At 36.1% G+C, this 18,690-nt stretch overlaps 1 protein-coding gene across 1 annotated transcript in view; it reads right to left on the bottom strand.

Annotated features, from left to right (window-relative positions):
- The window catches only part of rabgap1l (RAB GTPase activating protein 1-like), a 115,836-nt gene that overhangs the window by 93,814 nt on the left and 3,332 nt on the right, over window positions 1-18,690 (bottom strand). The window contains exons 2-10 of the mRNA XM_032571052.1: window positions 15,647-15,878; window positions 15,217-15,364; window positions 9,090-9,294; window positions 7,349-7,523; window positions 6,342-6,499; window positions 5,657-5,767; window positions 2,256-2,322; window positions 1,596-1,698; window positions 575-741 (exon numbers count right to left, since the gene is read on the bottom strand). Of these exons, the coding sequence (XP_032426943.1) occupies window positions 575-741; window positions 1,596-1,698; window positions 2,256-2,322; window positions 5,657-5,767; window positions 6,342-6,499; window positions 7,349-7,523; window positions 9,090-9,294; window positions 15,217-15,364; window positions 15,647-15,784 (1,272 nt within the window). The 5' untranslated portion in view covers window positions 15,785-15,878. The remainder of the gene's footprint in view (window positions 1-574; window positions 742-1,595; window positions 1,699-2,255; window positions 2,323-5,656; window positions 5,768-6,341; window positions 6,500-7,348; window positions 7,524-9,089; window positions 9,295-15,216; window positions 15,365-15,646; window positions 15,879-18,690) is intronic.

The raw sequence follows: 18,690 nt of genomic DNA, 5'->3' as shown, positions 1-18,690 counted from the left end.
TCTGCTGCAACACAAACATTACTGCTCTATATTTTACAAAAGATTAATAAATCATTGCTGACAAAAATGACCAGGAACATAGTTTTATTTAATGCAACAAAATCAATGTTTGGGAAAATAGGACCCCTAGTTTTCCAAATACTGATTCTCAAATTTTATAGCAAGATTTCAAAATCCAAGCATCACAAGGACATTCGGCTTATTTTAGCGATTTACTCTCCTGCAGATATTAACACAGCTTCGATGTGCCAGTACTAAAAAAATAATAAAAGACATTGATGAAAAGCAAACCTATATGTATATTTTGTCTTTGTTCAAATGTATAAAACAAGAAAATAAAAAAAAATAAAAAGCAACCAAGTCAAGAACAAAATGTCTTTATGCCTCAACACTTTGCTTTGAGCTTCTTTTTTCCACTGACTGATGCCGGGGCACAAAGCATTTCACAGTCAGTGAATCATACACACCCACATGTCGCGTAGGTTCATCAGCCAACATATTTAATCAGAATAAAAGAATATATAAAGGCTCAACATGTAAGGGGAGCAGATATTAATAGTTGCAGCAAACCAACCTGCCGCAGTTTGAGGTAGAACGTTTCGCTGAAGGTCTTTCGGCTGAAGTACCAAAAGCGTTCGTTTGACGGATAGACCCTGACGAGAGTTTCCAACAGGAAGCGAACAGGTTCCACCACTTCGGTCACCACCAGGTCCACAGCCACCGTCATGTAGACCTGCTTATCTAGAGATGGAAACGAACAAAAATAAAGTTAACGTCTGTGTTTGATTTCTTACTAAATTCAGTCACTAAAATCTGTTTATTTGTTTATTTGGATAAAGCTGAAATTATAAATTAGGTGTACACTATAATAGAGAAATAAAAAACTGTTAAAGCATCTGTACCTCCTAGATAGAAAATGTTTCACATTTAAACTCCCAAATAAAGTGTTTAGTGTCAAATGTTTTTTTTTAACTTTTTATTTATTTATGTATATGTCTTACACAGACATATACTCAGATCCATCCTTGTCCCTGTTCACATTTTACATCTTATTAACATTTTATTAATACAATCCTTCCTTTCAGACATTTGACATACAATAAGTGTACATGTTGTTTAATTCCAACATTGGCACGTCATCTGGAGAGTACTGATGACGGAAAAAGCAAAGAGAAATGCATTTCCCTCAGATAAACATTAACCTCATTAAGAAAAACTAATATTCATTAACTACTTCCATAACAGTTACAGTGAAAATAACAGCAATAGACATAGGGAAAATAAAAACTAAAGTAATAATAGTACATACTTCTAATAATAATAATATACAAGAAAATAAATAGAGGTGTCAGGGTTTCAGTATGTATCTAGTTGAAGGTTAGCTAAACTTTGCTTTTAATCAATAAAGGTTACCCAAACTGGATTTAATATTGCTGGTTCCAACTAAAATACAAATGCTGAGTTAAGAAACTGTATCCTGTACGTCCACCACACCCCTTATTGGATAAGAGCATGGCTCCAATAACCTGTTGGCAAAAGGCTAGAAGGGCTGTTAAACTGTTAAACCAACCAGAAAACCTTTTTTGAAGACAAACCTTTAGGTGTGTCTTCATTCAGAGGCTGGAAGGCGGCCATGTTGGGATTCCACGTTCCTGTGATAACGTAGGCTTTTCCATCTGAGCTCTTTCCCATTGATTCCTACAAAAGGAGTCGAGTAATAAAATTTATTTATTTATCCCCAGCAATATTTATGTTTTTACCTACCATCTTATTAATCATGCAATAACACCAGGTTTTTACTGGTCAGTTTTTATGTTTCTATAAACTAATTCAGTCTCAAAATCAGCATAACAGATGGTTTATTTGATCAATCAATACATTTTAACGAGGTGTTTCACAGTAACAGTCACATGCATTGATTTCTGTTATAATTAAACCCTTTAATTATACTCTACCAAAAGAGCCGGGCGACTGTGGCTCTTTGGTAGAGTAGTCGTCTTGCAATCGGAAGGTTGTAGGTTCGATTCCAGCTTCCTCCTGCTACATGTCGATGTGCCTCTGGGCAAGGCACTTAACCCCAAATTGCCTACCGATCTGCGTATCGGTGTATAAATGTGTGCGTGTTTGTGAGTGCGACTGGGTGAATGTGACTCTAGTGTAAAGCGCTTTGAGTGGTCAAAAATGACTGGAAGTAAGTTCAGTCCATTTACCATTTAAGGCCAGTAATAAAATGAGTCAAATGAAGTCACACATACCATGTCAAGAAGATGCATGTCACTGTTGCAGACTTTCTGCCCGGGACTCAGCAGCATCCCAAAACACCTTAACAGAAGACAAAGGAGGCACAACCCACAAATCAATACCCACTAATTCCAAGGCAGAGCTACAGCCTGCCTTCATCAGTCAAGTTAGCTGAGAGAGAAAAGAAAATGGAGAGAAAAAAAAGATGTGAATCCACACTCAGATACAGCATTGTATCTATTCCGAAGACATTTCAGACAAACGTCTTAGCTTGTACTTTACCGTCTGATTGTATTTATGCCTAATTACCATTGGATACTTTAAACTAGTAAATTAGTTTTAATGTCTTAATAACCAGAACAGATAGAAAATAGGCTAAGAGGTCTCTGTTGTTATAGTTTTTAATCTTGCTCCTATAAAAGCTTAGAGTTGGGTGATATGTACAGCAAAAAAAAGCTAATTTCTTAAATGTTTAAACTCTAAGATAGCAGATGTTTCAATACAAATGTAAAGAATTTAATGAAACATTTTAATAACAACCAATGGGATTTATTTAATAGCAATTGTCATAAGCAAAACAATTTCCTTAAAAGAATTGCAGGACTTTATGGAATAATAAACACGCTTTCTGAACTTGTAATACATGGGTGTTTAAATAAGATGGGCAGTAAAGATTACAAGTCCAAGCAAATGCAAATCAAGTTCTCACTACTGTGCGTAGCCTCTTTTCCATGTCTCGTTTATCTTTAATGAGCTACAAAATCTCACTTAAAAGAGAGATTTCATTAGGTCCTTTCTCCACTTATATTATGATGCGAGTAGGGAGAGATTTTCTGGCCCAAGTTCCTTCAAATGATCTCTTAATAAGGTAAAGTCCTCGCATCTTTATGTTGCAAAGATTTTTTCAGTTTCTGACCCAAACTGCATAAGGACGCATTTACAGTCTAGTTAATCACTGAAGCAACATTTGTACAGTCAAAGCACAAAGTACACCCTGTTGCAATTACAATTTCAGAGTTTTACATATCTGGACATGAATAATCTGAAATTTGCAAAGTTCTAATGTGGCCTCAAGTTTAGAACAAGAGACGCAAATCATCCAATCACATCAATCTAGATAAAATAAAAACAGGCAAAGCCAAAATTAAAAAGGTATGTGTGAAAATTTAGGTACACCCTCATACCTCTGTAGTTAGCTGAAGCATCTTTAGCTGTCTTAGAGGAATTTTATCCCAACATTACTTTCCTGCTTGCATGACCCAATTTCAGACAGATGGCTTCATGTTTGGTTGTGGAGTATTTTGGTGTCCTGGTCGACCCAATGAAAACAGCCATCGGTGTGATGCGATACGCTGCGTTTAACATTATAACAAACTTGCAGAGGCTTTTGCATGGTCTGACTGTGGGGTGAATTTCCCCAGAGTGTCTATTCCTGGGAAGTCAGGCGGCAACCGTCCTAAATGGTCTCCAATAACAACAGTAATTGCTTCTCTGAAGTCACTGTTGAAGTCTTTACTCCGTGGAACGCTGTTAATATCCATTTGTTGCTTCCAGCCAGGGAAACTAAACTGCTGTCACAGAGGTGGTCGGACTTCCTGATGAAATCTGAGAACAAGTCTAACACCATTTGACTGCCACAACATATTATGAAAAACTAAACTGTATTCCTAAGGAACAGATAATATAAATATAAATAAATTAAGGGTCACAATCAATGTAAATAGACATGAGAATAATCTCTTTGAAGAACATAGAGGTTTCAATGTCTGAATAAGAAAAAAAAAAGAGAGGGCAGATTTTTGTCTCAATCTCATAGCTCCAGAGGTGTGAAGATGAAAAAGGGGAAATTATCTACTTTTTCCAGTGTTACTCAAGCATATAAACATTTAAACAGTGGGCCACAGAAATTTGAATGTGACTTTAAAACATAGTCTGCACTGCTGTTCACTGAGTTCATGAGGAGCAAGCATTAAACAGCTTTTAAGCCCAGAATATTCTATCCTTCTTGTTTATTTTAGATGTGGAACAGAGACACATGTTGAAATCCTTTATGTTGATAAAACCAATCATTACCAAAATACCATCACATAAAAGATAAGTCCATAAATGTTTTGTGCACCATTAACTGGGTTAATGCTCCGTTGTACAGAAAGAGTAAATGAGTTAAAGTATAAGACAGGAAAGGTTCTATAATGGTATGTAGAAAAGTAGAACTATGTCAGCCTTTCAGTACAACGATTTAAATACCCAGTTTTTAAAAACAGAGTCAGTTCCTAAATGTGCAGACTTGTGGTCAAGCTAGCCTCAAGATATTTCTGACTTGTTTATGAAAATGGGATTATTTATTTATTGAATTGTTTATCCCATAAGCTATATTATGACACTTGGGTCTTTAAGGCAAGTCCATCACCATGCCAGCAGTTGCTGAGATATCTAAAAAGCACCCAATTTCAGGGCGACAGGGGTGGAATAGATTTTTCCTGATATGCTGGAGGGTTTGAGTGTTGTTGGCCAGCTGATTTGCCTCTTTAATGTTCCATAGAGGAACAAGGAAGAACCTGCTGAGTGGTAGGGTGGTGGTCCCAATTAAGTCCTTAGAAAACTTTTTAAACTAATTTGAATAGTAAGAGCTTTGTGTGTAACTCAGATCAATTGGAATGTATGTGACTGAATTTAAATTACTTTATTTTTGTAAAGTGCCTTGAATTACATTTGTTGTGTATTGGCGCTATATAAATGAACTGAACAGAGTTTTTAAGGAAGAGGACGGGAACGTGTGCTTCAGCAATCGAGGAATAATTCTTCTCAGAGTTCCTTGGACAGTCTACTCTTCGGTAAGGAAGACTCTGACTGACTTTCAGACCTCAGATTCACGAGGATCAGGGTGGCTCTTGTCTGCTGAGGGGGTTATGGCAATTTGGTTGTTCAGTCCATGATTTACTCCTTGTTGTTTGTTTATATCCAACCTTTATCTCATATCAGCTCCTTTCTTTGTATTCAGTTTCTTAGATTTTCCTTAGATCAGTGTATTGACTTGGTCATTGTTTATTTCCTCCTCAGCTCTTTTCTTGTTCCTTAGTTTTCTTCCTTCCGCCAGCCTGCCCGGTCTTCCCTCACAGCTGCACCCTGTTCCCAATCAACCACCTATTCTTTAGCAAATAATCAGGCTCCTCAGTATTTAACTTTCTCATTTGCTAAGAAAGTTACCATCTTGCCTCTCCCTTGTCCTGATTATTGCTGTATTGTAAGTTTGTTATTTTATGTAAAGTCTCTTTATTATATCTCCTGTCTTCAATTATGCCTGTATTATGGGTTCAACTGCAACACTACATTGTGATAGTTTCATGTTCTGTGTCTGGTTCATTATGTTATACTTCTGAGTTTGTTTTATACTGAAAACCATTTTAATGCTAACCTTTCGATGCCCAGCTCCTTGTTGCACATTTGTTGAACAGTAACCAGCACCTTCTTCTGGACACCCTGTCGCAGCTTGAAGTAAAACTTATCCCTGTCCTTTGGCACTGGGCTGGGAACAAGAAAAAATATGAGTTATGAAGACCAGATATTTACAGACAATATATGACATTTTTTTCTCCTCAAATGTCTGCCATCTAATCAGATAAAATCTTTCCTGATTTCATTTGAATTACTACATTATTTTTCCATTTGCCAAAACAATGAAAGAACTATTTTTTTACATATATATTTACAATTCTGGTAATCCTAACCATCTAAAGTAAGACAATGACAAATCAGTTGTGCGTCTCTTTATACTGCTGCGTACACAAATACCTGATATTAACATTACCAATGGTACTTAAATATAGCTTTTTTAAAACTCAGTTCATTCTCTGTTGCTTTGTAACTGTTACCTTTTTATTTACATTTTACTTAAGATGTCAAAAGTTATCTACCGTTGCCAACTGACATGAAAAAATTGGCCGACCATATTTTCAATCATTAGCCTAGCAGAGTCAAAATTTTCAACTGCAAAGATAATATTTTCTGTCCAGAGTCCTGTTAGTAAAAAGACAAAACAGAAAACTGTGTTTGTGCATTTGATTTGCATTTGTGTGTGTCTGGGTGTTTGGACCAAGTACTTGTAGTTGCCTTTGCCATCATCTTCTCTGATCTCTAGTGAGACAGTGAAGGTGTAGAGATCACCATCAGGCGGGCCAGAAAGCGCGGTGTCCCTGATGTCTGCTCGTTGTGAAGAGCGCCGAAAGGCTGTGGAGAAACTGTAAAGAATGCGGCAGACCTGAATGGAAAGACAAGAAAGGGAGGAAATAGAAAATTGAAAAAGATGTTACAAAATTAATACCTTACAAGTAAACGGGAGGAAAAAATAAAAATGGAAAACAAAGAAACAAATTGGGGGGAGAAAAAAAAGACAATAGTGCCCCCAACTGGCCAACAATAGCTGGTACAACTAAATATTTTTTAAACACTTGGGAAGTTTTTACTAGTCGTCTATGAGTGCTCCACGTTATTTAAGGTAACTGCTGGTCTTCACCCGTCTTCCTTTTTGAGACCAGCTGGACTTTGAGCTGCAAGATAATTTGTTTGTATATTTTTAAGTTTTTCAAATTAAGTTAAGAAAGAAAACAGAGTCAAGTAACACTTTTCCAACATTGTTGTGAACTCTAAATATTTTTGACTTGCAGGAGATCCCAAGATAATTAGAAGTACTACAAGTGCCGTACATATTTTGTAACTACAAAAAAAAGTAGTTACAAACATTTTCATTGTTTCACAGAACTAAAATGGAGTAGTAACATTCTGTTGTATAATTAGAAAGAAACACGTAGACTGAAGCATGCTATATACAGACAGGAACTGGACTAACAAGTACAGGCAGCTTTATTTAACTAAATGCAAATCAACTATTTTGTACAGTTCTGTATTTCTGTTGTGATTCCATTGCATTTCTGTAATGGCAACAAAGACCAAGTTATTGACAAGATTAACAGCTTCTGATGCTGGAAGGGAAAATACTAATTTTTAAAAAGTATTTTGGATCTAAAATGTTGTAGAATTGAACTAATGGAGCCTGAGAAACTAGCTGAGATTTTGTTTAGTGTTTATTGTCTAAACAAGTTTAACTCACAGCCTCTTTGATGTGGCAAGAGAAAACGTGAATCTGGAAATCCTCTGAGCTTCGGTAACTCTCAGTGAAGGAGAAACAGTCGCTTTCCACAGAGCCCTCCCTCCCACGGGCGCAGAACAACACTTTGTAGATGGGGAAGGAGGCGATCTCTGTTCCTGAGGCCTGGTCTACGATTCTGAGAAGATGGAAAGGACAAAAATGACACAATATTTCTGTTACTGTACATGAAGCTGATTATTTCCATTTTTGATTTATAACTGAATTAATTAGTAATGCCTTCAGCTATAAATAATCAGTGCATAAATGGCTGTTTTATTCTTATTTTAGTCAACAGTCTCATTTCCTTTAGAGTACGTTTTAAATTCCATGTTCCCTTTTTACTAAATGAATGAACGTGGCTAAAAGAGTTTCTGTCATCTGATTTTACTTCATGATCTGTAGCATATTTTTTTCATTCTTGGAAAATAACCTCCAAGGTCATTTTCAAAAGACCTTGGAGATTTGAAAACTTGTGATAACTGATTTAAGTAAAGAAGATAAGTTAGATTTGACAGTCAGGCTCAGAAGTCCTTATCATTATCTTATGATTTGTATTTTAAAAATGGCATTTTGTCCATGTGTATACGTATCCATAAGACAGTTACACCTTAAGCCTTCAGCTCCGAGCTTCCCATCAAAGTTGAGACAATTTTTCAGGTGAAATATTTTGTGATCCAACTTTGAATCAAAGCCAAACACAAATTCATACACTATGCTTTGCAAAAAGTAGTTTTTCCAAAAAACGTCGGACACAAGTGCTTGCAAAACGTATTCATAACCTTTTGAACTTTTTTATAGTTTTTCACATTACAACAACTTCTGTTAATTTTATTTTTTCATTCTTTTGCCAGTTCTTTTCAAAATAGCTCAAGTTCAGTCAGATTGGAGCATCTGTGAACATCAATTTAGGTTTTGTCAAAAAACACAAATAGTTTTGTTTGTACTTTACTCAAACATCATACAAATTAATCTAAACCATAATATTGTAACTCTGGCTGCCTGTTCAGGGTCGATGACTTCAGCCTTTTAGACCCTCTACCAGGTTTTCCTCCTATATTCAGCGTCATCCATCTTCACATCCACTCTGACCAGCTTTCCTGTCTCTGCAGAAGGAAAACATCCTGACAGCCTGATCTTTCCATCCGCACTTTTACTAATAGCTGTGGTGCATTCAGGGTTATTTTCCACCACACGTAGCATTTTATTTTTGGCCCAAAAAGTTCAACTCTAGTTTCATCTGTCCAGGGAATCCTCTATCAACTATACAGTGCCGCCTTTATGGGACCACAGAAGGCATTTCATTTGGCTTCCTATAACAAGTCAAATTCTTGAAAACTTTTGTTTAAAGAAAAAAAGTGTGGACGGCACAACTTGTCACAATTTGTCCACTACTTACTACCAAACTTTAATTAGGTGATGTTTGGTGGACTGTATTTTACTAAGGCATATCGGAGAAAAGAAAATGGAAGTAAACACACATGAACATCACACTTTTAAGACTTATGAGTAAAAAATGTTGAAACCAATTTCTCACTTTCATCCCTTGTTAGTCTATCACAATAAGTCCCAGCGAAACACGCTGGGACTTAGTGAAAAAAAAGTTCAAGGGATGTGAATATCTTTGCAAAGCACATACTAATATTCTGTCCATGCAATTTTCTAGTGTCTCAGTATTTCTTACAATCAGACTCCTTTATCTGACCTGACAGAACCATCTGGACCACAGGGAACATGCAGTGTGATGGGAATCGGGATGGCACTCTCCGCTCGCAGGGTCGCCATGGCACTCTGCGCCTCTGCCTCGTTGCGAGGAGCTTTGACCCACGTGCAACCCAGATACGATAGCTTGTTGAACTGGACGCTGTCCTCCTCTATGACACTGGGACTGGATGGTGCCGGACATGTTTCTGTGTACAGACAGACAGAGGTTTTTCTCTTAACAGTTTTGGCCACTTGTTGAAAACTTAAGGTGAAGTTTTCTTTCCATGTCATGTGAACAGGAAACACTCTTGTACCTAAACAGACAGCGACAGAAAGAGCAAAGCTGCATTCACAGCACCAAGAAGAGGATGGAAGAAAGATGCGTTAGAATGATAGAGGAAGTTCGAGGGTCTTCTCTGAAATATCTTCCGGTCTGAAACTTTCACACCCACAAACAGGAAGCAGAACAATGAAATCAGCAGCTGAACTTCCACCGCTCACATGCTCGCTTTTATGGCATGATAACAGTTTTCCCCTCAGTCTCTCTGCAGCTGTCCAGCACAACTGCAAAATCATACTGACGACACTGCCAGCTTTTGTTTAAATGGTGACCAATACTTCCTTAACAATTTAACACGGTCTTAATTAGGGGAGTAGTGATACCTAAAACTCATTAATATCACATAGGGCTGGACAATATATCAATAACAATAGATATCTCTGTAAACACATTGATTGATATCAATAGGTAATACGTCTGATAGAATACTCAATAATTTCATTGAACTCCAATCCAGAACCACACAGCATTCTGGGGAATGTCGGCAAATGAAAGGCTTTAGCTGATCTCACTGCCAGCTAACCAAGTTTGATTACATCAACTAACTCACTCATTATTTGGTAATCTAGCAACAACCTGTTAAGTAACTTGTGGTTGCCTAGCAACAACCTGTTTGAGTAACTTGCACAGCAGCAGTTTAATGTTTTACCACAGTGCAACCACTCTTTAAAAATAAAACGAACAGCAGGGAGTGGAGGGAGAAAATAACTGCGAGAGTGAACTTGTGTCACGTTACCTGCTTGGCAGTATTCCAGATATTTAAAACAAAAAACAAATCAATAATTATTTATATAAGCTATTCATGACACTCTTATATCATGATATGTTTTTCAGCCATATCATCTAGCCCTAAATTCACAAGAACAAGACAGGACGAGACTTTCATTATACTTTAAAGATCTAATTTATGTCAAAATAGGCCTTTATGCTTCATTTTCTTTGGTTTGTCCACAAACTTAACAAACCAAAGTCTTCTTCAGCCTTTTTAACTTTTCAGACCTTAGAACAGTGCTTCAACTATGCATGGTCTGCGGTTACATTTTCCATTTTTGTCCTCCGGCCATTGGTTGTTTTAGAGATGCTTTCTGCCTCCCTCAGCATCGGAACTATAGTGTTTTACATATTGTTTATCCTCGTTTATCACTCTGTCGCCGTTTATCACTCCTACTTCAAAGCCAAAATGCTACTAAACAAATTATTTAAGAATATTTGGAGCATATTATGTCAGAATTTTATCAGGTGAAGTCAGGCTTACTGCAACTGACTAGTAGTCACTTCAACAAGAAATATTGTAATGTTTTAACATTACAAGATCTTGTACAGAGAGATTTTGTTACAGCCCTAGACCTAATGCTTAAAATAATTGGGGTGGTTTTCAGGAACATAATAAAGGTTTCATAAATCTCAAACTGTAGTTCAAATGATCCATCCTACCCAGTTTAGCCTCGACTGCACTAGGTAGTTAAGGTTTTTGGCAAGAGATGATTAAATGTTGTCCCCAAATCATGAAACGATGTCAATCAAGAGCTTTAATAATGCTAACCAGACAGCAACCTTACAAAGCTGCTGTGCAGACATATTTACCTGTACAGCTAAATGAATCCTCCCATTCCAGTGCAGAGGTAATAGAGAAAAATATTAAACATTTTTTAATATTGTTAAATATTAAACAATATTTAAACAAAAAGAAAAAAAAGGAGCCCCCAAGACAGTGCTGCCGTGGGCATTTGCCACACATGAACATCGAACACCTCAAGTGAAAGCAAAGGTGAATTCATCTTCAAAGTGAAACCTCACAGTAGCATTACATGTCACTAGTGCTACATTTGATGTTGTCTATAAGATTTTAAAAATAACTGATTAGTTTTGAAGGTAAAGATGTCTTCACCAAATTGAACTGAAAATAAAAGCTGAATAGCTGTATTTGCATTTAAAAATGTCCCAACATACCTTTTCTTTTTGCCTTTTTGGGAGCAAAACGCTTCCTTCTTGTGAACATTGCTAACCATTTGCTTAAAGACAGTCATAGTGCTTATTTCCTGTGTGACACATTTCATCACTCTCCGTTTCATTTCACCTGAACTCATCCAAAAATAAAAGAAATTCTTTATGCTGGACTTCCTCTCCTCTGATGTGAAGAATCACATCTGCTTTTTATGTTATTGCAAACATAATGAAGGATCATTAAAAGCAGTTAAAGTGGGGGGAAAAAAGACTGAAACGATCCAAACAAATCAGTCAGGGACACAGAGGAGTTAAAGCACAGAGCATCAGAATCACTCAAGGGTCACCCTAAAATTCTCACAGTATAAAAACAGAGTAAAAACATCTTTCAATGCTGGGAAATAAAGATTTACAGCAAAAATGTATCCACTGATCAATAAATGCTTTTATTTTAAACAGCTTGAAATTGTAACTGTATTTTTAAAACATTGCTAGCTTTTCATTCCTTCCTGAGGCTAGGAGTTAGTCTTGGTCAATGAAACTCTCGGTACTCATATCTACTGCAGTATGCAATATAACAACATTTAAAAACAACGAAAATAAATACAGCACAATATAGTACAATAACAGTCTGCTTAGCAGAAGATCATCAAGTTCATATGAAGAGGATTTGTTTATTCAACTTTTTGTACCCTTTTTAAATTCAGAAGTTAACAGACATTTCACATTATTTGGTTGAATAATTTTCCAAATGTTCTTGCTATCCTTCCACAAGTTTCTCACAATTGTTTGAATTTTGGTCCATTCCTCTTGACCGAATTGGTGTAACTGAGTCTAGTTTGTGGACTAAGATGCTCAACATACCAAATGGCCTGTGTCTGAAATCAAGGCTTTGTGATGAACACTCCAGCTGATTGTCTTTGTTGATGCTGTGCCACTTGGAAGGCCAATTTGTGCAAGAGCTTTAACTTCCTGGCTGATGTCTTAAGATGTTGCTTTAATATTTCCAAATAGTGTTCTTTACTCATAAAACCATCTATTTATGTTTGTGTAGCGCTCCATCCTGCAGCAAACATCCATACAGTATGATGCTGCCATCTTCATACTTCACAACTGGGATGGTTTTCTCAGGGTTGCAAACTTGCCCCTTTTTCCTTCAAGCTGCAGTATGTATCTTTAGTTAAAATTTTTTTGGTTTTTTTAAAATATCGGTTAAAATTATCACAATGTTGTGAAAGTATAATATGAGACAAATAATCTGTAAAAATATCTACATTTTTATATTACCTTTGGAGCAATGGTTTTTAGGCCTACATTAGTACAGAATTAATTTACCCTGTGGCAAATGACACCCTGTTACCAGCATCAGTCAGCATTTTCAGAAAATGTGTGGTTTTTCCCTGGGATTGTCCACACATTAAACACCAAAAACCCACATCACAGAAACCCCTTTCTTAATAGTGTACTGGGTGGACATTCCCCTGTTTTATATACAAGTCTTAACTTGTATATAAAAAGTTTGAACAAATTAGCGCAGCACTTCCAGGCATTTGGAAACGGAACCCCAGGATGAACAAGACTTGTGGAGTTCCACAATTCTCTCTTATGATTTTTGTGTTATTTCTTATATTTCTCCTAACTGAATTATATACTCAGATGTGCTTTCAATTAATTTAAATGTTGTGAATTAATAATAAGGAGCTCCAACTCACAACAAAAAACAGCTAATCTGTTTTAATAAAGAGAGATAAAAAGAATAAAGGTTAGTTGTACATCCCTACATAGATATAGATGAGTTGTGGGGTAAAAAGCTGGCCTGGTGTTAGGAGCTGGAAACAACTCATGAAATTGTTATAGCTTCCCCAACAGGATTGTCTGTGCTTTTTTACGACTGGAACTATTTCCAAGCGGCCGGTTTTGTCTTTTCTGTAAGCATGAGATAAATGCAAACGCCTTCTTTTAGTCACCCGACTGGCAGTTCACAACAACAGATGGAAAGGGAACAGCATTGCATTAATCCAGTCATTCCTGCATTTCCTCTGGCATTTTGTTACAAAATGCCAAAGTTCTAGACGGGGAGCAACAGGAGCCAGTGTCCCTGTAGAACCGGTCTTTCCTCCTGCTATGCCTGAGGTAATGAAGGGATAATACTAAATGAATTTCTTACATTGGTCCCTCAGACCAATTTCATTATTTACCTTCACAGTTTTACTTCAACAATTAAATAAAAATAAAAGTGTTGGACTTTTAGCTTGAGCCATATTGAGATAGTATCAGACTTTTCAACTGCAGCTTCAAAGTCACAAGTGGCTCAGTTAATATATTCAACAATGAAATATTGCCCTGTTTTTTGTTTCATGCCTTTCTTCTGTGCCCCTATTAAAAACAACACTGGCTCCACCCTGCTGAAGTTGGTCTAGAACCGCCACTGATAACCAGCCCATCTCAATGAAAATAATTCAGAACAGGCTACAATATTAAAATCTTGTGTGTGCACAAGATTTTATTACCACTACACAGTTTCAGTTAAATTTCTGTGGTTTTTCACTGTTGTAAAAATGCTGGCTTATGAAGTCAAGTGATATAATAGAAGAGCAGAAAGCCAGTGCTAGAAATCATGATTTTCCTGTTGGACAACAACACGGACTTATCCTCACATTCAGCTGTAGCTCAGGTTGCCTTGCCAGTAAACGATTTAGAACCTTGTTGAACTTGATTTGTGCACCTGAACAGGTTGCGTTTGAGCACAAGTGACCAAAATAGGACTGGGTTGTTCGTTAAGGTCACCCCATGGAACAGAACCCTATTACTCCGTCATACAGAACTTTACAAGCCACGTTGTTGTTTTCATACATGGTTGTTGGTAGAACTGCCAAAATTAGACAAACTTAAACAGAATAACTTTGTTCATTATTTAAGTCTGTACAGGTAATACTGAAAAGTAGTTCATGAGTGTGTATAGTTCCTGCAGCCTGAAAGCTCTGTTTTGCTGTACAAGGGTTGTTTATTGAGTAACCTCAGTCAACTATGTTTACATGCAAAGCAGCCAGAGTTCAAGTGCTGACTGTGTTGATCCAATAGCAAAGAAAACCATGGGAGGGATACGGCTCTGGCAAATCAAGGCCCCGTTTTGTACCCAAGTGTTGCTGTTTCACCCAAATCTTTTCTGTTTTAATACCCGTAAACAAGCCACTTATTGTACTTAACCAATGAATTTAAATATATCTTAATTTATCTAATAATAATACACCACATCAATTTCTCATAAACCAAAACAACTAAAACAACCTGCTGATAGACATTACTTAACTGCATGTGCAGTAGACCAGGAGTATCCAACCACAAGCTTTTATAATCTTCAAGTCATAAAGTTTATAGATTTGATTAATTAAAAAGTACCAGCTAAGAGATCATGAGCATGCTAACAAGCTCATTGCAGTAAGCAATTAATTAATTGCATGACAAATTAAAATAAGTTTGATAATTTCCATTCTGATGGAAGTCTTGTTAACAGAAATGTCAAAATCAATTTTATGTACAGTTTCAGCTGTGTGTGGTTTATAATTCTGTTTTATTTATTGTTTTGTTTTATCTTGTATAGTTACAATATCTTACAGTTCCAGTGCCAAATTTTCTTTACAAAATTAAAGTTTATTAATCTTTGAGAGAGGAAACTTATTAGCATATTATGCCACTCTCAATATATTACTTAAAAAAAGTCTCAAAACATTATTATTGTTTATTGCAGTAATTACTGGGACAAATTATTGTCCAGCAAAATTTGTTTTTGTGACAGGAATAAATGTTAACCTTTATTCAAACCTATTGGTTCCAGAGTGTTTACCTGCAGGTTGGGTCTCTGATACTTGGCTCTCTAGTTTCTTTTCCTTCTCCATCTGTTCCACACAGCTCTTTTCTACCTTCACCTCATCATCGTCATCCAACACCTCCTCCATAGCCTTTTCCAGCTGATCACTTCCATTCCAGGACATCTGGGGGTGGGTAAGACAAAATATTACAGGAGCAGGCTATTTTTAGCTTATGACTGCACAGAATCACATAAAATTCATGCCCAAAAGTATTCAGCCCAGTTTAGGGACTGTATATTTGGTGCACAAGATCACTTAATCTTGTAAAATATTCAAAGAAAGAGTTTTGTTTTATATTTTGCAACTTCAAATTTACTCAAAATATCTCAGGTGTGACTAACTTTGTAGATTATGGGGACAATTAATTTAAACTAATTCAGTGATCATATGGTGCTCATTTCTGACCTTGAGTCTTGGTCTGCCCTCAGAGCCCTGCGGTGAACTGGCCGAACTGGACTGCACTAGGACAAACTCTTCACTGGTGACGGTGGCCACGGACTCTGTTGAGCTGCTGACTTTGCCCAGTGAGGAGCTGTCATCCATGGCTAGCAGGTTCACTCAGGATCAGGATCTAAGGGAGACCAAGGTTAATGTTCTCCCCTTCCCTCCTGTCAGCCCAGCTGTGTTGGACGGCAGCCTGCATGAAAAACAAAAGGAACTAGATTAGAAATGTGGCACTCACATGTGAATACAAAGAGCAGTGAGGCTCTTTCAGACTGAATATCCTATTAAACTCATGGTATTGTTGCCTCCCAAACAATCATGTAGTTACATTTGCAATAGTGTCCAACCCTTAAAAGTTCATTATGAAGCCCAATGAAACAGTTCAGCAAATGAAATCAACAAATATGGGTCACATTCTCGCTGTTTTCATTTCATTGCTTAAACAAATAAGACAAGTTTTATGCAACATCTGAGTTAATGATACCCGTTAGGATGGAAGGACCCACTTGCTATACAACATATTCAGTTGCATAATTCATAAGATTTAACTGCAGAAACAGTCTCTGAAAGCCCAGCTACCGATTAATACAATCATTGAGTTTCCATTAATAACATTTTATGATGGTTATATTTTTAAACTTGTTATTTATGTATAACTGAGTGTTCATCTGGCACTTTATGTTAAATTAAACTTTGCACAGAACTTTTAAGGTTTACCAAAATGCTACTTAAGAGAATTATTTTTGTTGTCGTTACTGTTTTGTTAAAAATAAGTGTTTTTTAAATTAAATTAAAAATAATTAAAAAAAAACTCTGTAAGATATTGTCAATATAGGTGCATCTCAAAAATTTTAATATCATGAAGTTTCTTTATTTCAGTAATTTAAGCGTAAAACGTGAATTATATGAATTGCGTATTATTGTAGATTCCGTTTTAGATCTACAAATGTCATATTTTCATTTTTCAATGAACTATTGGGATTAGCTGTAAGGCTAATAAAATTAGTTTGAAAATATGTTGCTTTGTGTGTAATCAATGTACTGGATGAGTTTCACTTTGAATTAATTTATGGAAATTATTTTATTTTTTTTTTTTTACAATTTTTTATTACAATTACATTGCATATTTAACTAAGACTTTAATTTGAACTCTGCTAAAAATAAATCATTTTTCAAACATAAATACATACAAAATTAAGTGGGCTTGTACAAAAATCACATTAACAGCAGCTTTCCTAAAAATGGTAACCTAAAAAGCATCTTAGTTTATTTTAAACATTAATAGACATTCATTTGTGGTACCTCTGTTAACACACATTACAAAACAAGTATTGACAGGGCCTAAGTATCTTTATTACGCCCTGTACACATTTTAAAAAACGGCTGGCTGAGCCACAAACACGCCTTTATGGAACAGTAGTTAATGAATGGCTGATGGAATGTGAAATTAAAAGGTTACATTTCCATAAGTGCTGCCAACATATTTGAAACATATTGCAAATAAAATACCAGCATCAGAATAGCAACAGTCAAGAAAATAATAATCACTTCTTACAATTTGAATGGCCTGACTATTTTATTGAAAAAAAAAAAATGCATGTATTGCTCTGGCAAAAAAACAACAAGCCAGAAAAATACAAGCAGCAGGTTAGGTTGGGCATTTAATATTCACAACAACCAAATGAGAAAACAAAGTGTGGATCAAAACGACTGTAATAACATAGGTACAAGCAACATCAAGCATACTACAGTATTTTAAACCAAAAACATAAAGATAATCATATCTGTGACCAATCGCAACTGTGACTTACATTTGTGGTAAAGGCATTCTAACTTTCTACAACAATAATGCTGTCTGACAACAATACCTGTCAGTGTGATCTGATTATAATCTGACACAGATCATAACCAGTTACACTTTGATCGGCTCTCATTGGTGAAAAATCTGAATTTTCTTACCTATTTATAAAATGCATCAAAAATTAGAACTTCTCCCATCCTATATCCATAAACACCTCCGCAAATAACATGTTTGATGCACTTTTCTTAGTTTATTAAAATCAGAGCTAAGTTAAAGACTTATGAAGACATGCAAAAAAATAGGGACAAGCTTATGGTTCATTTATTTCCTCGTGAATTCAAAACCTCCTCTATCAAAGAACCTGCGACATATTTCCATTTTATCTTTGTCTTAGAAAAAACCATTGTTGAAAATCAGAGGAAGGTTTGACTTCAAAGAAAAGCAAAGAAGATCTGAAATAGGGCATTTGGAAATCGGTGCATCTCTAGTTTAAAGAAAAACAATTAAAAATTTGTAAAACTTCTGACAGTACAACACAAAAGTGAGTGAGTGTAATTCAAAACTAAACTCACTGGTGCTTTTGCAGGAATCTAGCTTTAAAAGATAATCTGGAACTTTAGGTTTCAGACATACAAATACAAACTGACGAGAGGAAATGCAGGAAGGAGCCATTCAGTCACAGATAGCGCCATGATTAGATGCACACAGAAGGCATTCATACAGTTAAGACTAGGCAAATTATCCTCCAGCCATCTGCAGAGGCTAAAATGCAGGAGGCAAAATAAGTCATGTGCTCACATCACACATAATCCATTACACTTGCAAAAAAAAGGGGGGGAAAAGACAAGAACAATCTGCCCATTAACTTTTAGAAGTTCCTGCCTTACAGTGCAGATAAGAGATCCATTTGATTAAATGATTTGATTATCCTTTCCTGAATGTCCTGAATGTTGTGTATGTGCTATTGATGTTTATTTCCATGTATTTATTCTGACATGGTAAACATTTCCTTCCCCTTCAGTCTGCTAAAGGTCTCATCAATACGTGTGTTAAACAGGCTCCATGTACTACACTATTCATTTAAATAATCCGGTGACTGTGCACATAAACCACATCCCATTGTGCTACACAAACAACTTGAGTCACACAGTTGTAGTAAAACACCCCGTCCTTCAGAATGAAATGTGCATATAATCAACTTTTA

This window comes from Xiphophorus hellerii, chromosome 9 (assembly GCF_003331165.1).
Source record: "Xiphophorus hellerii strain 12219 chromosome 9, Xiphophorus_hellerii-4.1, whole genome shotgun sequence".
Taxonomy (NCBI): Eukaryota; Metazoa; Chordata; class Actinopteri; order Cyprinodontiformes; family Poeciliidae; genus Xiphophorus; species Xiphophorus hellerii.
The sequence above is the reverse complement of the archived record's forward strand: the minus strand, read 5'-3'. Positions and strand labels throughout refer to the sequence as shown.